The following is a 17,252-nucleotide window of genomic DNA, read 5'->3' on the forward strand; positions in this document are numbered from 1 at the left end:
TTTAACAGGTTTTAGTTTTTATTTGTGTATTCCACTGTAGTGCTGTAACAAATCACACCTGTGTACCAGAGCATACATCAACAACCAGATGTAAACCTGATTTACACCACTGCTATAATATTTAGCTGTTTGAAAGAGACATAAGCATACACTATGGCCACAAATAATTTTCTGGGATTTTGTCTGGGAACCTTCAGTTTGCCAGAAATATAGTTATCTGCTTTCTGTCACTGAACAGTTTACTACAGGAATAGCTAAAGCAGCAATTTTACAGGCACTGATATGGCAAACTTTTATTTTTATTAAGAGCTAAGCCTGACAAAGCGACGTGAAAATCATCAGTCAACTCTCCAAATTGGAAAAATGCCTTTGTAACTTAAATTGTAAGCAAAATTTCAGAAAGTTATTTTTTGGCCTTGCTATGTCAAAGTCAATCATACAAAGACCTAGGCATGAAACCTAAAACGTTACTTTTCAAAAGCCCTTCTATTAAAAACAAAGTCATGCGATTTTTCATCAATTATGCAGTTGCTAGAATTGCTGCAAGTCCGTACTGTTTACATTTAGCATTTATACTGCTAATGCGTAACTAACAACAAACCTGATTAGAGTAACACAAATCTGCTTTAAGTACACCATTATATCACTAAAGAGACAAATGCCATGGAATTGGCAGAAACATTTAACTGAGAGCACTTAAATAGCAGAATAAGAGTGTGTTAATGCTTCACATTTAGAAGAAATAATCCTGCAGCTTCACTTTACAAAAGAAGTGTTCTGCTATAAAATATTAAGCAAAGGGGAGTTGAATTCCTAATACAAAGCAACTCACATCTAGTGAAAATTCTAAATAAAAATAGCAAAATACACAAAGCAACTGAAGCACAAAAACACTGTATTAAATACAGTCGGGATTTAAGTACACGGGTACCACTTTAACATAAAGAACCGAATCTGGGAGTCATTAATATTAGAACTTAAGAGGCAGCCTCATTAAAAATCAGAACAGAGTTTCCATGTGTGATCTCTTTCCATCCATTCATAATTAGTCTGCACATCCTTAAAAAACTGTGCGATTGCCACACAAAAGTAATTTTTTCTCTAACTTTTTGGATGCTTTTAAAGACACATTAAGAAAAAAAAATCTGACAACACATGGCCTTGGTAACCACTTTCTGCATTAACACTGACTGTGAGTTTTCAAAAAACCCAACAACTAAAAGTTATCATAGTCTTTCTTGTCTTTTTTGCCCTCTGCTTCAAATCCATCTACTCCGTCGCTGTCCCGTCTCCTCTTGCGGTTGTTGTGGATATTGAAACGCTGGTTCATCTGAGGCAAAGGATCCATTCCTAGCACTTTGTGTATTTGACGGAATGCCAGTAGTCGTAGTGCAAACTAAAAGCCAGGAGAAGGGGAATGGGGGACATACACAGACACAAATATTGAAACTGACATACAAATATAAGTAAAATACTTCAAATAATCTAAACCATACTTAGCAATATGTAAACTTTTCAGAATTCTTCAGTATTTAACTTTGCCACATTTTAGTTAAGTGTTATAATAAGGTTGTGTGTGAATGTTCCGTGAATTTAAAACGTCACTCATGTCATGAATAAGTGTTGCCACCTGACCAAGAAAACAGTGTCCTGTCCCTTTAACGGAACCTTAATGTGTGGAAATTAGTGGAGGAAGTTTTTCATGGCATGAAGGGTCAATCATGCCCCATCAAGTCTCCGCTTGGGACATTTTTCTCAGGGTCTGTTGGCAGCCATAGGAATGAAGTGAATAGGTCTCCTATGGAAAGTTTGATATAAGGTATTCATGCTTCTGCCCTCTCTATCAAAATGGGGGTGGTGGTGGTGTGTGTGTTGCTGTTTGTTCCTTTTCTTTTTAGAAAGAAAGTTAGCAGGCACGGGCAAAACTCTCTGCCTAGTAAGACTCCAGTAGCCGCTTTTAGAGCCTTCTTAAGAACAGTTCCTAGGATTAAACTCTCTTGAATAAACTTGAGCAGATCTGCTCAGAATCTCTCTGATACATCCTATTCAACATACTTGATATGTCAAAAGGGCTCCTGGCTTTTCATAATATATTATATTTAGTATAATAATATAATATATTTAGTATTACTTCTTAGTGGTTTTCAGAAGTGGCCTTTTCCTTTTTCAACTTGTTCAGCTAACTGGTGAACATATAATATTGCTTTTCCTTTTACTCCAGGAACAGCATCAAAAACGATGGTTTATGGGGGATCCGTTCATTTGTTAGCTTGATAAAGACTGCATATCTACACTAGTTACCTATCAGATATTCATTACATTTAGACTTTTGATTAACGTTTATTCACCTGTGCACTTGAAGTAATATCTTCACGCTGCTGATCTGTCATTAAAGCAAGGGTGTCAAAAGGATCTTTCTCACATGGGTCCAGAAGGCCAGGACCTCCTAAATCAAAGAACAAACAACCTTAATTTATTATAACAAGGAAAAAGGAATAGATAATATTGCCTGCTGTTACCTATAACAACAAAAGAATGTGTGAACTACATAAACCTTAAAGGTGAACAGAATACCAGTTATAGATGTAGTCAAGAAACACAGCTTTACCTTTAAGGATAATTCCTGAAGATATACATTCAAACACTCTTCTTAGCGCATCCCCAGGACTTTGTGGTCCAGTTGCGCTGCTAATTGCCTTCTCTACTAATAATTCCATTGCCTAAGCAGAATGAAGAAAAATAAAGATACTACTGTTTGTACATTCATTTAAAAATGAGATGTTGGACTTCACCAAGAACTTATATGTAGCACAAAATAGTTATATGGAGGATGTATGGAGGTCCAACACAGCCATAAAGTCCTGGACTCCATGTAAATTAACAAAACTTTAAACACAGAGTAACTTATCAGAATCTGCCAGAAGTGATATTACATGGTTAAGATGAATATAAACATAAGTGTTAATTAATTTGTTGTACTGCTATTATGGATGTTTTCTTTTTGTTGTAAGCTGCCCTGGGCACTCCTTGGAATAGTGGGGGGAAAACCCAAATCATCAAAACAAATAGTAAATACTGCCACGCTTATTTCAATAGAGGCCATATTAAACAGGACTTTTCCTCACAGAGCATTCAGAGGGGAAATTTCTTTCACTTCATGCTGGCTGATAGAGACAACCTTGCTCATGTGCCAAATGTCAATCATCAATAATTGCCAGCTCTGGAGGCCAGCCTAAATCACTGAATCAAAGAATTCCAGAGGTGTATTTAAACAGGTGCTGCATGTACAATGGCATTTTCTAGCTTTAGGTTATAACGTCAGTTCAATATTTCCTAGGGATGTTCTACAGGAAAGGTGCTTTAGGGAGGGGCCACGGCTCTGCTCGGCATGCAGATGGTCCCAGGTTCAATCCCCAGCATCTCCAGTTAGAAAGGATCAGGTAGGAGGTGACGTGAAAGACCTCAGCCTGAGACCCTGGAGACCTGCTGCAGGTCTGAGTGGACAGTCCTGACTTTGATAGACCACGGGTCTGATTCAGTGCAAGGCAGCTTCTTAGGCACGTACGTTCATACGCTGAAGAACTTTGTAAAGTTGCACGGGAGCTGGTTCAGAAGACCTTTTACAGATCTTTGAGCAAAATGTCTTTTCTCAACTTTCCCCAGCGGATAAAAAGCATGCAACAGGGCAATATATTATTTATTTCAAGTTTATTTTAAAAATATTTTGCCCGGTTTTTCTCTCGCTCTTTGGGACTCGCGCTCTAAAGTTTGAAGGCAAAATTACAATGAAAATGAAGTTACATAATCAATATGCCGGCATGACTTGTGTCAAGAGCCACAAACAGAGTTCTGTTTTTGCAAGAAGGCTTTCTTATCCTTTCCTCTCCTATTGCAGCTGTCCTCTTCGAAAGCCACACCCGAGGACAAGAAGTCTTGCTGGAACTCTGTGCGACTGCCTCTCCCCATATTGCCCTCAGAGACCCCTCCAGTCTGCGGGCCCCAGGGATGTTCGGATGGCTTTGACACGGGCCAGGGCTTTCACGGCCCTGGCTCCGGTCTGGTGGAACACTCTTCCTGGTGACATCCAGGTCCTGCGGAGTCTGTTTCAGTTCTGCAGGGCCTGTAAAACAGAGTGGTTCCACTGGACCTTCTCTACCGAGCCAATCAGACATCCCTTTTCTTACTAAATCATTCTCTGATCCTCATTTGGTTACGGCGCGTGCATCTGTTTCGTTCTGTGCTACTTCATTAGGCTCCGTTTTTACACCATCTGTTTTGTAAGTATTGTTTTTAAACATGTGATGTTTTAAAATGTTTTATATGTTTATTGTATTTATTATGTATGCTTGTTGTGAGCCTCCTTGAGTCTTCAGAGATATGGCGGGATACAAATTTAAATAATAAATAAATAAACTGCATACAATGGGAAGAGTCTGTTCAACACCCAAACAACTGTTTGGGATACAAATTGGCAGGCGGCACCAGAGCGGAGTGGGAGAAGGCAACTGTCGTGGCTTGTGTTGGTCATGGCCTCTCAATGGATCTGCATCGCTGCTACCTGGGTCTTAAAAAGGCTGCAGAGGTGCTGCCGCCTGCCTTAAATCCCCCCCCCCATCATTTCTATCTTTGCCGGGCTCTAAGATGAGCTTGGAGCTTGTACTGGTAGATGTGGGAAGAGCCATGAAGGAGCGACTCTCTCCTGATGATGCTTAGCTCCAGCACCTGCTGGACAGCAACAAATGCTGAGCTGCACTGATAAATGTGTGGGAAAATTCATTGAAACTGGAGATCTAAGCCATCAGTAATAATGGCAAGTATCACATTAAAAAGCAGTTTTGCAGATGCTTAAGTAGCATGCAAAGTTATCCCTGGAAATTTTATGTGGGATCCTGGGAAGACAGAGTGGAAAGAAATCACCTCTGAAGTCATTCAGTTTAAAGTTACACACTTACATGTCCATCTACCCACCCCTATGTTACCACCATCCTGTAAAGGAAAACTTTAAAAAATTGTACATTGTTCAGCAGTTAAGGAGGCAAATCAAAGCGTTAATTTATGTCGAACTTGAAGAAAAAATGTTAACAGAAATCGGAAACTTCACTGGAAACGCATTTGTGGTTCTAAAATTACTTACCCAGCTCGGAAAGTCAGACCAAGTGGGAACTCGCTGACAGAGATCACGAAGAATGCGTATGATAATGACACAGGACTGCAGACCATTAGCTCTAGCCTTGAGAGCAACACAAAATCAAGTCAATTAATCCCAGCGCTAACAGGAAAGAGGCCTTTAAGAAGGCTAAAATGCCACTGTTCAATGGAAGCTCAAACACAGAAAAGAAACAAGCCACTTGAAAAGATTCCAGAGCTGCCATTTACGGAAGCATTTTATGCAAAGGTTAGTTAGTAACTTAACAAGTCAAGGTGCACAGGTTATACAAGACTAACATGATTCCTCGGTTTCCTGCACACTTTGACCTATGGTTCACCTGCAACAGCAAATATGATATCTTCCTATGATAGAAATACAAAAGTAAAGAGCTAACAAGTATAGAGACTGAAAGGCCGTGGGAATCTCTTTGGTTTCTTTGTCGTGCCTTTGCCGGAGCACAAAGTCACTGGACCAAATAGTTTCTCACCTTTCACTCCCTACACTTAATGCATTTATAGAAATAAAGGGAAAAAGTCTTAAAATCTAACACACAAAGCTTTAAACACACATTCTGTTATTTAAAGCAAAGTTACTCTGCAGCCTTATGGAATACATTACCAATACAAAACGTAGGATCCCCCAAAACGAGTCACGTTTTAGTTGCCATTGTAATGGCCAGAAAAGCAAGTTGTCAAATTGGCAAGAACGGCATAAAGCAGCTCTTCCAAACAGATCTTCCAAGATAAGTGAGAATTTTTTTTCTGCTCATTTTAATTTTAAATACATATAGAGATATATATTTGCTAAGGGCAACCTTGAGCTCCCCCCCACCCCACCCCCATAGTTCAACATTCAACGGAACAACTGAACTACTCTCTCTCTCTCTCATAAGGCTACAAGAAGAAAGTAAAATGATGTTCCGAACCTGGAACCACTTAGCGTGGCGTAGAGCAGCCAGAGCGTCAAGGCATTTTTGCCTGTCCAAGACGTCCGGTGGATCTTTCACCATACCCGAGGTTACATCTAAAATGGATTGAATTCGCAAAATGCAGTGAGGAATGGGTGTTTGACCAGGTGAGCAAGACAGTTCCTTAAATTAGCTTCAATGTCACACGTGCCATTTATATTGCAATCCCTGTCTCCAATGCGTTAAGTATTCAGGAGCGCCACTCAACCCAGATAAGGACAGGATCCCGATACAATGGGCAATCAAGAGCATAATAAAGATTGGCTCTCAGTCTTATTTTGAAATTGCCCACCAGATTATGCAGTATGCTGTTATTTGTTACAAACAACCTCTGGACAAAAATGAATTTCCCCTAAAATCAAATGTTGAAGGAAGAATGGTTGGACACAGTGCACCAGCACAGGAAACACAAGACAGAAGGAACACAAAAATCCACTTGAATGAGGCAAAAGCTACAACAAACGGTGAGCAAAATCTATCGTGAAGTTCTCCTGCAAAAGCTGCATTGAAATGAACTGTGGGGTTTGTGCTCGATAGACCATTCATTTTAACAAAACTTGTGCAAAAGAACTTCTGGATGGATTATGCCCTGTGTTTGTTGGGACAACTTAAAATGGTCACATGCTATCTTAGACACAGTCCTAGTTAATGGGCCCAAATTCACCCTAGACATTCAAGACCCAGGATATAGTAGGATACCTCACATTAATGGGAGGTAAAATACGTATTTAGAGAAACAATCCAGATTACTTGGTTTTGTAGCCTCTGAAGGTACGTGGAACAAGGAATAGAGTTCCAAGTCAGGAATAGCTAGATTTTTAAAGTATTTCTCGAGCACTCTGCGTTCCTATTGTATCATGCCGTGTATATCCATCCCAATTTCATCCAGAAAGATATCAAGAGAAAGCTGAAAAGATAGGTCTCGATTAGAAAAGAAACACCCAAACCATGAAGAGCAGAAGCAATAAACAGTGTGAAAGAAAGAAAGGGGAAAAAAACCTTCCACACTGCATTTGGTCAAGTTGTATTTTTAACAAAAAAGAATTTATCAAGTGCTACAGCACAGTGACTAAATATGTCACATGTAGATTTTTTATTTTTACCAATTACTTCAACCAGCTCTAATAGTCTGCAGTTCCATAATTCTGTCACTGCTGATCGTCAGTAGTGGGCACTTCTAACTAAGCAATACTTTTGCTGTTACAATCAATGGTTAATGCGCCATGAGGAAAAAAGCAACTGAGTGTTGTGTGGATTGCTGAGCTGAGTCGACAGAACATTTAGATGTGGTCTCATGTAAGCAAACATACTAGTAACAGCAAAATCAAGGACTCATGGAAACACATCAACTAGAAGAACATATGCTGAAGAATTTAATCCACCAGGCTTGAAGGTCAATTGCCCAAGTATAAAGAAAGGAGGACACGTCAAGCCTGAACTTCTGTGGATGACACGCTTGGTCTCAGCATGGGATAATACCATTGAATCTACAAGGCTACAACGGATTTCTTAGGAAAAGACTCTTTCCCCCTTCCTTGTATGGAAAGTTTACTGGTGGGATTCATGTAATTTTCCCTACACGGTGACTCTTAAGGGCTTTACCGATATAGCAAAGGGAGAATGAATCATACCAGCAAGAAATTTAAAAGCAAATAAAAGGAGACAGTAGGATCCAAAGTGTATCAAGTAACAGGAGAGTGCAGTTTAAGGGAAAGGGGGTCAACTGAGGCCAAAGTAAGTAGCATGATTGGATAATCAACTAATTTAAAATGAATTAATAGCAATTGGTTCTGACAAAAGAGAAAGAATTTGTCTATTTAATATTGACTTTCGGGGCAAGTTTCCCATGTCTTGCACCAAGCTATTTCTACTCTTTAAAAACATTGACAGATAAATTAAATGTAATTACTTCAGTTTCTTTTTAATCAATCACTGAAGCCATGAATGAATTTTAAGAATAATGGCACCAAACATTGTATTTGAAAGCACTGCTTGCTGATGGAAGAATCGAACTACGGGTGCAGCCCAACTCTAGAAAAAATGCCCGTTTTGCCAGTGACCTCAGTGGAAGATGGATTGTACTCATTATGTATCAAACTTGAAGCCATCAGAAGATGCCAAAGCAGTTACAGAAATTGGGAATATATCTGGGCTAGATATCCATTAGAGAAACTCTACTATATGTGGATTTTTGCATCTTAAGACTCCAAGTGGATTAACCCCTTAAACACTAATCCTTAAAAGGAAAAAGATGCCCGACACCCTAATGACCTCAACCAACCAGTTTTATCTTAAAGTGCAGATTTCACTTTTTTAAAAAAAACATTCTACAAATAAGGGGTTAATCTTCAATAAGACATGCTGTGTCCACACTATTTCCGTGTTAAAAAGTTAACAGGTATGCCATTCTCTTTAAAGTGCAGGTATGAATTACTACCCAGTCAACTATTTCAAAGCTAGTGTGAACACTGCTTAATTCTAGAGAGAGAGAGACAAAGACAAGAAAATAAGACAAAACACAAAAGTAACAGTTAATGCTAGGACTATGCAACCAAACCCCCTCTTTGTTTCAATATGGCAGGTGTGACACTGAGCTTTAGAAAACCTTGGTCAAAAATCCTTCCAATGTCTTGGCAGCCATCCCTGACAGGATCAATGGTCTCTGCTAGAAGGCTTTGGACCGGGGCTAATAAGCTATGGATAAAAAAGATACACACACAGATACACTTTGCTGAAGAAAACACATTCCACAGCACAGATCAGAGCGTCTTTACTACTGCCGTAACTGGAGTCAGTTTCAGTGAAATTTACTGTCAAATGCACAAAACTGTAAAGTGAAATTCCTAGACAGTTAACAGTTTTGCATTTACTAACGTCCCCTCTTCGGTTTGAATGAAGATTGAATATGATTCAAATGTCATTCGACTCTGTTGGCCAAGGAAAATACGTTTCCTTAAAATTGAGTTTTTCCAGCAAAGCCTTCCTCGCCACCTGAATTCAACTCCCAAAAGCCAGCTAGAGTCCTTCAACCACGTTAAGACACCGAGCATTCAGCGCTGCAGTTAAGAACGCACCATTGGTTCTGCAGCAAATAAAGCAACAATGTTGGTAGCTTCGTTGACCGAAAGTACACCGTTAAAATATCGTCACTTAAGCATTTCAGAGGTAAACTTTTTTTGCATAATCGTTTTAAGCTGCTCAGTGTCTTGAAGAAATTATTCAAAATAAAAAAAGCGTTGGCTCCCTCAAGGTAATACTTAGCAAGTGAACCAAACTTTGAATGGCAATGCTAATTCAGGTCTGGGTCAGACAAAAGAACAGAGCTTTGTTTTCTTTTGAAGGGAAAGAACCAATTTTCCCAGAGTTCAAACACTCGACTGTTGACAACAGTTAACGGATTCTTCTTCACTGGCAAAATAAATTACGTATTTAAAATTACAGACAGCAAATCTCAAGTTAGTAATGCTTCTTTTTACACCAAATTGAAAGTTGCGTATCACCAAGGTGGGATATTTTTGGTGCTCTGTCTCTTGGTAAAGCTGAACAAACTGAACTAACTGCAATAAACAAAGGCATTTCAGCTCCTTCAACATTTTAAAAGTTGGCAGCATTATATACATTCGAAACATTTAGCACACACCAAATATTAGACACCAGGGAGAAAAATCATTTGACCATAATCTTCAAGTTCCGGATTCCTTAAAGTTTTTGTTTTACGCAAACCTTGCTTCTAGGATAATTATACTATGAAGGACAATTGAAGGAATTGCTTAAATGCTGAAAGGGTAAACCTGAGAAATATTTAGAATTATTTCCATGGCTTTATATACATATATATGCATACCTACCCCCACAGTCAGACACAGTCACACACACACTTTTCAACCTATACTATTAAAAATGTAGCCTTCGATTCCATGCTGATAGATTCCTGGTTAGTAGTACCACCGTATCTGCCAAAATAACTCTTTTGAAAACACAAGGTGAAAGAAAACAAAGTTCATTTTATCTGACCCATAAAATAAAGCCAACATATTGCAGACATTAAATCATCATGCTTGCTGGCTTAAAAACATTGGTAGCTTTCAAAGAGTTACAGAAGAGGCCCCAAAGCAACAGTGCTGGCACCAGTAGAACCACACTCTTCATAAGCACACACTGGGTTTAAAAATCCAACTTCTGCTTTGAGGGAATGAGTTCGCTATCTTGCCTCACTACAAGCACAGCACACGTTCAATTGTAAACTCCCATCTCAATGCGAGGAGCTGCAGCTGTCATATTCCAAACAGACCCGAAGACAACCTCAAAAAACTAGGAAAACATATCTTGTTGAAAGCAAACTCAATTTGAACTTACAAATCAACGGTACAATTATAGATTATGTGCAGCAAACTACACACGAAGCAGCAGTGACTATCTCATTTTAAAAACATGTAATACAGCTTCCTGAGGTAATTTCTTCCATAGGCAGGAAACTTTTCCCGGTGAACAAGTTTGAGTATGGACCATTTCCTTATGGGAAGAACTGAGGTTGGTTGTATGTTGAAAAAAAATTATTACCTTTTCCAGAAATTTGAGGTTGTTGGTTGCAGGGAACAAGTCTAAAATGTATTACATTAAGAACTAAAGTTTTAGGGAGAAAACACTCTAGCAAGACTGGTTGATGACTAGGTTGCCATTAAATGGGTACCGCATGCCAGCATGTTGCCTTCCAGGACTTTTATGTCATTTAGAACAGAAAACATTCAAGGCAATTAAAACCGAGCATCTTTTAGCAACTTCCAACCTCCATCCCTCATGTTTTCTTCTCGAATCACAGGCGATGTCAGCGTGATGGTCACTTGCATTTTCGGTTCCACGCATGAATTCAAAATGATCGCTGCTTCTTGTATCGCACACTTTATTTCATATTTCTCAGGGCTTATTACCTAAGCAAAGGAAAAACACGAAGCATCTACACTTTTTCACAGAAGAGGGGAAGGGTAAAGGAATTAGTCGTTAATGCAAATTATAGGGAGCAACATTAACCTTATGGCCTCTGGCTTTAAATGGGAGTGGGTAAACATCTACTCTGAATCCTGTACGGCCTGAGACACCTGTTTTCTAGTATTTTGACCACTCCATGTATAATAGTTCTTATAGCCTCTGCATATACACACAGATCTGCCAACTGTTTAGACCACTTCATGCGTATGAAACTTAAGCCACAATAAATTTGTCATACTTTGTTGCTGTTTTGCTACAAAGGAACATGGTTACTTGTGTAACATTTCTTATGCACAGAGGGTAGATCTAAAGCAGGATTTTCTATGGTAAGTTTTCTACACAATTAGTGAATCCTAAATACAATAAGAAAAGAGTCCTGATGGACTAGACGGGGTTTCACACATATCAGCTTTAAAAGCTGTGCCCCGAATAAAGGGGGCAGGGGGATCTAGAAAAGAATTCTTTTCCTGCAACACAATATTTATTTTTTATACTTAAAATGTCATTGGTAATCAATCCGCTTGGTTTAAAATAAATTAGGACAATCAGAACATTTGACCGGCAGAACCAAGTTTTAACCTTCAGGAAAATGCAGACCATTTTGACTATACATACAGCAAGTTGCTTGGGAAGATTTTCAGCAATACGGGTCAGCAATGTCTTTGATGGCTTCTCGGCACACAGCAAGACAAGATTGACATTTCGGTCTCCTCGGAGAAGCAAGCCCTTGGCCAACACTCCCACTCGTAAGACTCCTTTCAAAGCTCTGTGAAGAAACGAAGCTTCCATTAGAAGTGGATATTTCAAAGCATCACCACGGCACAAAGCCAACTCCGCTACTCTGAAGTAGAACAGCACTATGCACAGAATCGCGCATGTTACACATGACCTTCCTCTATAGCTCTGCACATACCAAACTAGGACAGAAAGCAAAGGGTTTGGGAAAAGAGCCAGTCATCGTAAAGAGCTGGAACTGTGACTAGTTCATTGAGTGAATGGGTGCTTCTGGCATTGGGAGGATCCCTAAGCCCTTCACCACTGCCAGCAAGTGGGTAAAGCCAACCAAGGAAAGGCAGCTTCTGGGGATCTACTGCACTGCCGGAAGATCTTCTAGCCAACACAAAAAGGAGGTTGCTAAGGGACTTTGGTTCCTGGGCAACACTTGTGCAGCAAGGAACTTTTCTGTTGGAATGCATTAAGGGTCCATTCCAGCCCTTTCTGTAAGTGATGCTGCTAAAAAGTGCTATTGGTGTGCCAAAACCCCAAGATTTCTGGCTTTCTGAGCACAACACTGTAAAATTCAACAGAAAGGGACAAAATATGGAACAAACCATGTTTCCATTATATTTTTTATTTGTGCTTAATTTGTACAACTTTCCCCTCATGAGCTCAGGGCAGCTTCCAACATATTACAAACAGCAATAACATAAGCTATATTGCAGTTAGGAAAAAACCCTCAGATGGCGACAAAAACATCTCATAAGTATAAATTTCCAAAAACCAAAAGATTTTAAAAAATGGAAAAAGGAGATGGGAAAGAGAGGCCATTTGAATGATGGCAGCTGTAGCTGCCTCAACCCTACACCTGGTGGAACAGCTCTGTCTGACAGGCCCTGCTGAACCGCATCAAGTCCTGCAGGGCCCTGGTCTCACTGGACAGAGTGTTCGGTTTCCTCTTCAAATAAATGCGGAGAATGGATGTCAGTGCAAAAGGATCAAGATGAAACAGCATCACAACGTACCTGTCTTTAGTGCCTTCTTTTTTATCGTCTGCGTCCTTGGTTTTGGTTTTGTCGTTGTCAGTCATGTTATCGGACACCAGTTTCAACGCACGCTCAGTGATGGACACTATTTTTTGGACCGCCTGGAGTTCCTCCTCGGTTGGATAGATAGCGGCATGTTTGGTCATCACGTAGCGGTCATCTGATGAATCTGGTCGGCGGAGGGGCTAAGACGGAGGAAGAGCATTTTCAAATTAAGATCTGTCCCCCCTACATTTTGCAGCTTAAATTATTTCTGTCTGTGGCAACTGTTTTCAAATTAAAACCTCAGCTTTTTCTCTAGATGCATATCAAGTGGTCAAATACAGGACTCAAACTCTTGAAGGCAAGGTTAGCATATTGCTGGTCTACAGCCTGTCAGCGAATACCCTGGGAGGGTAGGATAACCTCACTGTCCTTCCTGAAGATCAGATCTAGATCATTTCAGGTCAAAGACCATTCACAGGGCAGCAGGCTTTTACTGTTCAACAAATCTGTAAACCTGATGTGCACACCTGATATTTAGATAATTCCTGATTAAATGGGATGGAAAACCCATCGGTCTTAGAGGAGAGTCTTTTTAGCACAGTCAATGGAATGTTGTCTTTCTCTCACTTCATTTGTTAACATGGCACTTTATGGCAGTGCTCCTTAATGGCACACCTCAGCAGAAATTCAAAACAAGGCCAGCATGTACCTAAATATTTACGCAGAGGAGGACTTCCGTCTTTACCCTGCCACACTAACTGGAGAGATTCACAGCATGTCCTTAGAACCTCAACTGGCTGTTTCTGTTCTTAGCTGAAATGTAGCAGCAAAGAGGATTCACTTGACAGGATTATTCACAGCAGCAACACCAGGAGAAGATTCTCATCAAACCCCCATAAGCTGCAGAAACCAGATCTACGTGGACTTCCTCAGACTGTACACACTGAACAAAGGTAGTTGCCTCCATCAACCCTCAAAGACAATGCATATCCTCAGCTACATAGGTGACAGCAGTAGACCTGCATTTCTTAAGTGCCTTCAGTGTCCTGTGTGCGCACCCATGAAGGAGAGATCGCCAGTCCCTACCACAAATCACAGGCCTCTGATCTATCTTTCTCAGAAGCCACAATGACATCATGTGCCCACACTAGCACGTGGTCCAAGAAAGAAAGGGGACGGCAGAACTTTGGTGCCAGGGACTGGAACCTCTGTACAGGATATCCAAAGGAAAGTTTAGGTTATCCAAAGGATTGCGTTAAGCCCAGGATGGCTGCCGCCACTCAGGAATTATGTGTACACAGGAGAAGTGAGGTCAAAGATCAGCTCAAGGGCAGTTTGCCATTAAGATGCCAAAAATACAGCTGCTTCCTCTAAGACACTTTAATGGCTTCTTTTCTGGCGGGCTCTCCAAGCGAATACAGGAGAGGCACAGCCACAGAAATTCCTTGACAATGGAGACAACATTTTAGGCTTCCTCTGTATAAAATCAGTGCAACACTTGAATGTTCAAATAAGGTGTGAATTTGACACAGCGTCGCCTCTCACTTATGGCCACACTGTCTAAGTGTAGAGAACATTAGTGTCAACTAGACTCATCTATATTATATTTTGTTATTTTGTTTAAATTATATGGGGGGGGCACATTGTAAACCACTTTGAGCAGGGAGGAAAGGGTGACAGGAAGAACAAAAAATGCATCTCATATTACTCACTGCTGGTCCCTGGGGCTGTGGTGCCATCCCTGGTCTCACACCAAGTAGCCCGAGGGGGCCTGGGGGGCCATGGGGATATCCCCCCTCAGGTATCCTGCGCCGGTCATCCCAGTGGTGCTGTTCTTCTTCCATCCTCCTCCAGTACATGTCTTCTTCATAACGTCTGAAGCACATGTAAAATGTTACATTTCATTTACCACAGAAACAGTTTCACTTACACTGCACTGAACACTTCAGGCTCTGTCAACATTAATACAAAGAAATAACACATCAATAAAAAAGCAACAGACCACTACGACAGTTGCAATCCTTCTCTACTGAAACAAATAAGAGTTTCACTATTGAATATTGTAGGAACAAGTTTGCACTAAAAAATTACACTGTCTTGAGAGAGAGATCTGCATTCTTGTTTTGTTGCAGATATTTTGGAGATTTGTAATATATCTGGTCATTGACTGTAAATAAAGTCTTCTTCTTCACTGTCTTGAAAGTAGTTAACTGCTTATTTGTTGTCAATGTGGTAAAGCCAAAATGAATTCAAATTCTTCAAGGGGGCATCCATTGAAAATGCTGGGGGGAAGAATTAGGACTAATAAAAGGAAACACTTCTTCATGCAACGTGTGATTGGTGTTTGGAATATGCTGCCACAGGAGGTGGTGATGGCCACTAACCTGGATAGCTTTAAAAGGGGCTTGGACAGATTTATGGAGGAGAAGCCGATTTATGGCTAGCAATCTTAATCCTCCTTGATTTGAGATTGCAAATGCCTTAGCAGACCAGGTGCTTGGGAGCAGCAGCAGCAGCAGGTCATTGCTTTCACATCCTGCACGTGAGCTCCCAAAGGCATCTGGTGGGCCACTGCGAGTAGCAGGGTGCTGGACTAGATGGGACTCTGGTCTGATCCAGCAGGTTCTTTCTTACGTTCTTAAGGTAAGCCTTCACTACAACATAGTCTACATGATGCAGATAGTACAATATCCCTTCAGCATAACTTATTCGAGCCAACGTATTTATTACCTGATCTCCATCCTCCAGCGCTCCTCTTCTTCCCGCCTTCTCCAATATTCTTCTTTCTGCATCTGTTTCCTCATCTTTTCCTCCTGTATCTTCCTTGCCCGGATGCTGGGCTTTACTTCTACTTGCAGGTCCGGGTTTACTTTTTTCTGTTTCAAATGAAAGGATTTCAATTTTACTCCACCTAACCTTCCCATCAGACTTACTGTCTATACAAAGACCCAATTATATGAACTGAGGAAGACACGTCTGCACTGATTTCTGACACAGTGCTTCATATTAAACTTCGCAAAGAGCTGCCACATTCAGATCAGTGGGAAACAAGGAGCTATGAGACCACTGTCTTTTCATACCACAGTTTGCTTTTGTGGCTTCACATGCTGATAGGTCAGCTGCATCCACCAGGTTTGGGCCAGCAAGCAGCCAGTATCAAGATATAACTGCACCGTTGTTATTTTTAATAGTTCTATATTATAACACTCGCTAGAAAAATCTATGATGCTTGGACTTGTCAGTGGTGGGAGAAGACCTGGACGCCAAAGAATACGATGGCTAGATACCTTAAAAGCTGATACAGGCATTAACATCAACCAGCTGAAGGAAGCAGACTTAATCGAAAAATGTGGAAAGAGTTTGCATATTGGGTCGCCAAGGGTCGAGAACAACTGAATGGATAACATCATCATCATATTATAACATTAATAGAAATGTGTTAAAATGGGGAGTATACAGAACTTAATACTTAAATGTAGACTGCATGGTGAATTTATGACATAAAAATATAACTGAGACATCTACTGGGGAAGATATCTCTTTGGAGGCCCAAATCACAATTTTATTATTATTATTATTATTATTATTATTATTATTATTATTATTATTATTATTATTATTATTATTATTATTATTATTATTATTATTATTATTATTATTATTCCACTCACCCCCAAAGGGCTCTGAGAGGTGTACAACATAAACAACATAACACAACTTAACAAAAAAGCACTCTCATAATTTAAATATAAGTACAATATAAATACAGGCTCTAAACATTAAAATAATTAAGGCAATTTAAAACACAGCATATAAAATATAGCGTCCAGACGATCTTAAAAGCCCTTCTTGAGAGGGAGATGGAAAGGCCCAGAGATGAATAAGGGCCGCAGAAGTTTAAAAGGGTGGAGAGATAGGACCAAGATGGCATTTTCTGTCTTCACCAGCAGGTTCCCAGCCTGATCTAGCCACAGTGATCCATGCATCAGTCATCTCCAGATATAGACTAGCGCAGCTCACTCTATGCAGGGCTGCTCAAGACTGCTCCAGAAACTCCAATTGGTCAGGGACCCCTTGGGATGCACACACACAACCAGTGCTCTGCCAGATGCACTGGCTTTAGAGTGGAAACAACCTGCTGCTGGTCCCTGGTCCAAGAAGCAGCTGGCTGCCCTCAGTCTAGAAGAGGGCTTTTTCAGCCCTGGCCTGGTGGGACTCTCTGTCAAATGTGACCCAGGCCCTGGCTCACTTCTGCAGAGCCTGCAAGATGGAGATGTTCCTCGAGGGTTATGGTCAAGGACAGCAATGCTTCTGCACACCTGCTGGTCTCCCCCAGCCCACCTTTCCCCCAATTTCTTCTTTTCCTCCCTTGTTTTATCCCTTTGCCTTGTCCTTCTGCTGG

The 17,252-nt window shown here is 40.5% G+C and overlaps 1 protein-coding gene across 1 annotated transcript in view; it reads right to left on the minus strand.

Moving 5' to 3' along the window:
- ZFR (zinc finger RNA binding protein) overlaps nt 1-17,252 on the minus strand; it is a 40,703-nt gene continuing 23,451 nt past the window's right edge. The window contains exons 11-20 of the mRNA XM_048503800.1: nt 15,581-15,726; nt 14,563-14,725; nt 12,845-13,050; nt 11,718-11,868; nt 10,903-11,044; nt 6,075-6,172; nt 5,135-5,230; nt 2,609-2,720; nt 2,349-2,446; nt 1-1,396 (exon numbers count right to left, since the gene is read on the minus strand). Of these exons, the coding sequence (XP_048359757.1) occupies nt 1,217-1,396; nt 2,349-2,446; nt 2,609-2,720; nt 5,135-5,230; nt 6,075-6,172; nt 10,903-11,044; nt 11,718-11,868; nt 12,845-13,050; nt 14,563-14,725; nt 15,581-15,726 (1,392 nt within the window). The 3' untranslated portion in view covers nt 1-1,216. The remainder of the gene's footprint in view (nt 1,397-2,348; nt 2,447-2,608; nt 2,721-5,134; nt 5,231-6,074; nt 6,173-10,902; nt 11,045-11,717; nt 11,869-12,844; nt 13,051-14,562; nt 14,726-15,580; nt 15,727-17,252) is intronic.

The sequence above is a fragment of the Sphaerodactylus townsendi genome, linkage group LG07 (assembly GCF_021028975.2).
Source record: "Sphaerodactylus townsendi isolate TG3544 linkage group LG07, MPM_Stown_v2.3, whole genome shotgun sequence".
Classification (NCBI taxonomy): domain Eukaryota; kingdom Metazoa; phylum Chordata; class Lepidosauria; order Squamata; family Sphaerodactylidae; genus Sphaerodactylus; species Sphaerodactylus townsendi.